The sequence below is a fragment of the Pundamilia nyererei genome, unplaced genomic scaffold (genome assembly GCF_000239375.1).
Source record: "Pundamilia nyererei isolate P.nyererei 1_Seehausen unplaced genomic scaffold, PunNye1.0 scaffold00275, whole genome shotgun sequence".
Taxonomy (NCBI): domain Eukaryota; kingdom Metazoa; phylum Chordata; class Actinopteri; order Cichliformes; family Cichlidae; genus Pundamilia; species Pundamilia nyererei.
The window spans coordinates 56,786-63,293 of record NW_005187676.1 but is presented as its reverse complement, the minus strand read 5'-3'; the positions used below and the strand labels follow the sequence as shown (position 1 = coordinate 63,293).

The window sequence follows — 6,508 nt, the reverse complement described above, 5'->3', positions numbered from 1 at the left end:
GGGGAAAAAAAGGAAAGGAAAGATGATGACAGGGGTTTAGCGCTCCAAATAAGGTCAAACTATTCCAGTCCTCCTCCTTTTGCTCTCCCGGCTTTGCTGGATCTCTGCTGTCCCTCATAACAAGTCACTCTCGCCCTTTTGCTGATATCATCTGATCTGTTTATGCTGATGACTTTTCTGTTGTGGTGTTTTCCCTGTGCTGCCTTCTGCGGTCGCTCAGTTTGTCTCATTTCTTCCGGTCCACTTCTCCAAATGGTGTTTACACTAGGAGCTGTGACCGTCTCGACTCATCCTTTCTCCCTTCTGTATGTTTTTTTTTGTTTTTTTTTTGTTTTTTTTTTGCTGTATCATAGCCCTCAGTAGCAGATGGAAATAGCACAGAGGAAGTATCTGCCAGCTGTGTGTGTGTGTGTGTGTGCAGGCATGTGTGCAAGCACGTTGTCCTTGCACATTCTTGTCTTCCTTCCTTTTTAATTCGGTCAAAAATTGCACAACAATATCTCCAGATAACTGAAAAACACTGTGGTTTCTTAGATACTGAGGAAGTGCACATAAACACACGTACGCTTGCACAGAGTAACGGCTCACCCTGCACGACCTCTTGATTCGCTTCTGTGTCACTGAATTGGCCTGTGAAGCCTGCTCTTGTTGCACCTTTTATCAATCTGTCATCTTCTTTGGTCTCCTGCACGTCACAGGCTTCTATATAGAAAGTCATCATCATGTATTGTTTTGAATGCGTCACTACTGGGTTTTTGAAAATGAACATCTGTGTCCTAAAGGCCCTGAAGGTGGCACCGTGACAGCTTAAATATGGAACTGGAACTAGATAAATACTCAAAAGCATTGACTACAAAAAACAGCTGCATAGTGTTCATGCCAAGCAGCCGATTGTTGCCTCTCCCCATTTTAAGCTGAAGAAAAGCCCTCCTAGGTCGATTTGATTTACAAAATGCTGCAAATTTAGACAAAGATCTTTTACTTCTGTTGAGAAAAACATTAAACTCTGAGAGTCTATTTAGTTATTTTTATATGATGTCAAAGGGGAAAAAACAAGCCAAAGCATTACATCGGTTTGCTGTTCTGGTAATTGTTTTTTCTGAAGTGGTGAAATGGCCCAAAACGACTCGCAATTACGAAACCTCAGGAGCTGCCTTTGAGTTTGTTTTATCTGACCAGTTAAAAATCAGATTAAATTCAAATGTTGATTGTTTGCGTTTTTATATTAAAGCGTTGGAGGGTATTTGCATCATGAAGAAATCACTTTTAACAAAGTCGAGCATAGAGTCCACGCACATTATCTTAACAAAGGTTAAAAGCAAATTTAACCTGATTCCATTAAACTTGTGCATTTAGAGGTTTTGCTTCTCTTTCCTGTTTTCCTGCAGTGAGGAAGAAGGCCAGGAGCCTCTGGCTGTGGTTGGCTCCCCCTACTGGATGGCTCCGGAGGTGCTCAGAGGAGAGGTGTATAATGAGAAGGTACTGACAGCTCACTTTCTTCACTTCAGCTGCATGTTGTTTCAGAAGTCCAAGGTCCACAGTGGGCGTGATGAGAGCTGCTCAAATAAACAGAGGAAACGGGCAGTGATGTACAGCAATCAATATTTAATAAAGTGGTTATGTGGTTATGTAATTGGTGCACTCGTTGGCCTGGGTTATGACTGTTTTCTGTGTAGCGTAGTGGGAATCCTGATTGGCTGTAAAATGAGCGTTCACTGTGTTTTGGACTCATTAGAAGCTCCAGTTTGGTATAAACTACATGCAGAATATGGTGCATATGTACAAAAATGATAAATTGGCTATAAACTACATACTGTTGAAAGCTGAGAGAAATTACAGCAGGCTTGTTTTGTCAAGCAAACTTAAACAATGAAAAAGTGACAGACTTTTATCTTGCTGTTTATCCGATCTGAATTTAAAGTACACAGATAATATTAGAAGCCATACGTAGTCTGCATGCGTGTCTTTCCACTTATTTGGTCTTATCTTCACCTGCTATGTTATCTCTGGCTGATAGACTGTTCGTCCTCTCTCTGCAGGTGGACGTGTTTGCATACGGTATCATCTTGTGTGAGATCATTGCGAGGATACAGGCTGATCCCGACATCCTGCCACGCACTGAGGTACTGATGACTATGTTTTCATCGCCTATCCTGTTTCCTGACACGCTCGTCATCTCACTCACGCCTCAGTCACAATCTGGCCTCTTTATTAAGGAAGTGTGGGGAACATTTCTAACAAAGCCATTATTGATTTAATGTTTGTCTCCGCTCAAGGACAGACCCTCAAGCCTGTCGCCATCTGAAGTGCTCCTCCAGAGCGCGATGGTTGTGCAAGCAGCACTGTTAAAATGGCTCCTAAGATTGAGCAACAGGCGAGAGAGATAATTAAAAATATTTGAAATGATAGCTGCTGTAGATCATTTTAAAATCCTCTGAATGTCATTGCGGGCAAACAGAAAGCTGACTGACTTATTGCTTGTAAATCGAACGCTTAAAGGGCTCAAAAGAAGCGACGTGCAGCGCTACCTGTTGTTTAACTCTCGCCTCAGGGACAAAGTCACCCAACCTCTCATTTTATACCTATTTTTTTTTTTTTTTTTTTTTTTAACTGATTAAGTTGTGTTGTCAAACTGGAACATCAGTAAAACTATTCAGAACAGTCAGTGTAGATGGTAAAAACCAAAAAAAAGGAGCGTGTGAAAAACATCTAAAGATTTTTGCCTCTTTTTTTTTTTCCTTCTGTTTTTGCTTTGATTTTGTAGTTTTACACCAGCCTTTATTAACAGCATGATAACATAGCATTTAGCCTTAATATTAAATCATAGTACTGTGTGATGCAGACAGAGGGTTCCCATTTGGTCCACTGGATGGTTTTGTGGAAGATCAAACTACTCCAGATTTTGGGAAATCTTTAAGGAAGTGAGATAAAGGGTCTCGTTTACTCAGACTACTCAGCTTCTCCAAAAAGCTGTTGGCTCTGGCCAGTATTTCAGTTCATTAAATGGGCTTTCTGGTGGAACCTGCTTGAGATCGGAGTGGGCTGCATGTGGCCTATGAGCTAAAATGAGTTTTGACATGCCACAGACTGTATTAATCTACTTTAAGACCTTTTGATGCTATTACAAGAGCACTGCTCCCCCTTGTGGCCATTTAGCAGTACAGCAGTTGAAGATTCTGGTTGCAGTCGCTTGTCTCTGTGATAGAAAGAAGATGGAGTAAGGAGACTCTGTTTAAACAAAGTGCTCACATGTACTGAAACAGAACTTATTCGGTTTTGTGTTCTTTCAGGATTTTGGTCTGGATGTGGAGGCCTTTCGACATATGGTGGCAGACTGCCCATCTCACTTCCTGAATTTGGCTATCGCCTGCTGTAATGTAAGAAATAAATTTTGTCTCATGTCATATGTGCTGTTAGCTCACTGCTGCTCGCTTTGTCATCTTGACTTGTGCATGATGTAACCTCAAGTGCAGTGCACTGACCAAAGGTTTGAGCTTCAGTACAAGAGATCAAATTGTTTTGATGTTTGAAGGAAGAGTGTCCATTTTCATTTAGTTACAGTTGCCAAGAGCTTGTACACTTGATCCTGTCATCTTTAGATCTAACAGTAGTTATTGACTCTTGTAACTTGAGCTTAAATGCCAAAAATCCAGAGGAAATGTTTCAGATGCCTCCACATTTTAGTTTTTTTTTTTTTTTTTTATAATTGCTTCCTGTTTTATGACCTGTTTTAACTTTCCATCCTTTTCCTCTAATTTGACAGATGAACGCAAAGCTCCGTCCATCTTTCTCCCAAATCGTAGCAGAGCTGGAGAAGAAACAAGCTGAGAGAAAACAGAAGGTCGAACCAGCTGTCAAAGGTGAGCCATTCTGTAGATGCCTCACTGAAGAGAACTCGGTCTCACTTCTGTAAACTAACACGATTGTTCTGCTTTTAGAAGCAACTTCTCCGCCTGTCAGCCCTGTGCGAAGGCGATCCCTGGGCCTGCTGTTAGACCAGCGTCTCTCCCGCAGCAAATCCGACATGCTCCATCCTTCAGAGACGCCGCCTACTGCTACCTTGGCTCCTCCTGCTCGGTTTAACCCCTTCTCCCAAAGGGAGGATCTCAAAGGCGGGAAGATAAAGCTGTTTGACACGCCCAGCAAGTCGGTCATCTCCCTGACCTTCACGCTGCCTCCTCCACCAGACTGCGATGACACCACTGCATCTGATGCAGATGCTGTCGACATGCCCAGGAGGCACAGGCGCTGCCACTCGCTGCCTTGCACACCTCCTCCACACCTCACGTCGGCACCGAACACCGTTCTCTCTGAGGAGTCTCCGTCTGAGACGGAAGTGAACGACGCAACTGAAGAGGACTGTCTTCTAGAAGACAAGGATGCTTACAGGGCGAGCGATTCAGGTCTCCCTCTGTCTCTCGAGGCGCTGTCAGTAAACATGTTTGACCATGAGAAGGAAGCGAAGCTGCTGCAGCAGCAGGAGGAGGAAGGGAGGGAGGAGGAGCCAATGGACTGCACTAGTTCCCCAGACATGCAAGACAGCACTTCGTCTCCTTACTCTAAACTTTCCTCTCCTCCTTCCCATTTCTCATCTCCCTTACAACCATCCAGTCCTCCTTTCTCAAACGGCTGGGGGTCGGCCATCTCTAACGGGCCTCCGTGCCTGCCACCGCTCTCCAATTTGGTCAACAATAATGTGGTTGTGAGTCGACCACTGGGCTGGAGCACCGCCACCAACAGCACTCCCACAACCAACAACAATGGCTACCACTCCCCAACAGGAGACCCCGCGGGCTCTTCTCCCTTTGGCTCTGGCAGCGGACACTCTCTGGACCAGGAGGAGGTCATCTCCTCATGTCCTGGCTGCTGCCTGGCTGGCCTCCGGTTCCCCTCAGTGTGTCTGAGAGCTCCTCCACGGCGTAACCCTTACAAGAACTTGAACGGAGACCACGCGGCCTCTCACGGGCTGCTTTGTTCAGGACCCAAAGGCCTTCCGCCCTCCCCCACACCCACAACCACAACCACCAGCCTGGAGCCGGGACTCGCCTTGCCTGGGGTGCAGACATAAACCCTGATTCTTCAACACCAAATGCACATAGAGCAGACGTGCAAACTGCACCAAAAGGTCACATTCTGGGGAATTAAGCAGGTCCTCTTTAAAATTTGCACAGATTTTAACGCAGCAATACTCTGCTTATTTTCCAGACACACTTTTTTGGTGCACAGGTGACTCTTAAGTGTTTGGGTCACTTTACAGAGAGACTCCAAAACCGGCTGATTTTCTCCAACAAAGCCGTGGGACGTAAAACTTTTCAGGCGACGCCCTCTGCTGGACTGAGGGTGGCACAGCCTGTGACGTCAGCCGTGCCTGTATAGATCTGATCGGCAGCGTCCAGAACTGATCAGCATGTAAACACTCCAGTCTGGGATCCACATCAGTTGGATGTTGAATATTTGCAGATGTATAGATTGATATGTCAGAGGATCCTGGAATGAGGAATGTTCAGCTTAGTATTATCGTTGTTGCAATGATGTTCGGTGCTGAATGAACAGGCAGTTTTGCTTTGTCTTTAATTATCAGGTGTATGATGCTCTGCTGAGGTGTGTTTGTGAATTGAATGCAGGTGTGTGTGTGATGGATTCAGAGTGTGTGTGATGTACACCATTAAGACTATTTTTGTTGCTGTATGATCTCTGTTGGTCCTTCTGATTGCCTGGTTAAGCACTTCAGCTGTATTATTGTTAATAAGGAAACTGTTTATCATTATATTTGGGAATGAAGGTCTTTGACCTGCTTAAGAGATGTACAGATTCTTATTATTTAAACATGGCATTGAATAAAAAGACAGAATGCACTCATGTCTTTGATCTGCTGTGTCTACTTTGTTTTGGCTGCTTTAGATTCCTGGGGTGTTTCTTATAATCTTTAATCTCTATTTCAGGATAAATTGTCAACAGTTATGACCAAAATCTACAACCTCCATCTGCTTCAAATGTATTTATTTACATTGAAGCAATCCTAAACAGTCATGAAACCCATTATCTATTCTGATGAGCAAAGACAAATCTTTGTGTATTTCCAAAAATTCAGCCCTCCTTTTATTCTCCACATTATGGAAGCTTGTTTTGAGGGTGGGGGGGTTTCAATATTTTGGGGGTTTTGAGTTTGCGCTCCCCTTCTTCTGGTCTCTAAGCTTTATTGCAAAGACATTCTGCAAATTCATAAGCACATATTTTTGTAGTGATTGACCCTGTGGAGCCTCCATCCTCATGGATTAGTACTACTGGAAGTATCTTCCTGTTAAAGGGAGGTTCTTCCTTCCCACGGTCACCAAGTGCTTGCTTTGCTTGTAGGGGTGTTGTCTAATTGTTGGGTTTTTCTCTCCAACATTGTAGGGTGTTTATGAAGTGCACTGCAGCAGCTATTGTTTTTAATGAAGTAATAAACTGAATGAAAATGTGCAGTTTGGTTGACGTTGATCACAAAGAGGAAATCATACATTTAAAT

The 6,508-nt window shown here is 43.8% G+C and overlaps 1 protein-coding gene across 1 annotated transcript in view; it reads left to right on the top strand.

Moving 5' to 3' along the window:
- tesk1b (testis associated actin remodelling kinase 1b) overlaps positions 1-5,861 on the top strand; it is a 30,517-nt gene extending 24,656 nt beyond the window's left edge. The window contains exons 7-11 of the mRNA XM_005750457.2: positions 1,389-1,479; positions 2,040-2,123; positions 3,291-3,377; positions 3,764-3,860; positions 3,939-5,861. Coding sequence (XP_005750514.1) covers positions 1,389-1,479; positions 2,040-2,123; positions 3,291-3,377; positions 3,764-3,860; positions 3,939-5,068 — 1,489 coding nt within the window. The 3' untranslated portion in view covers positions 5,069-5,861. The remainder of the gene's footprint in view (positions 1-1,388; positions 1,480-2,039; positions 2,124-3,290; positions 3,378-3,763; positions 3,861-3,938) is intronic.
- The last annotated feature ends 647 nt before the right edge of the window (positions 5,862-6,508 follow it).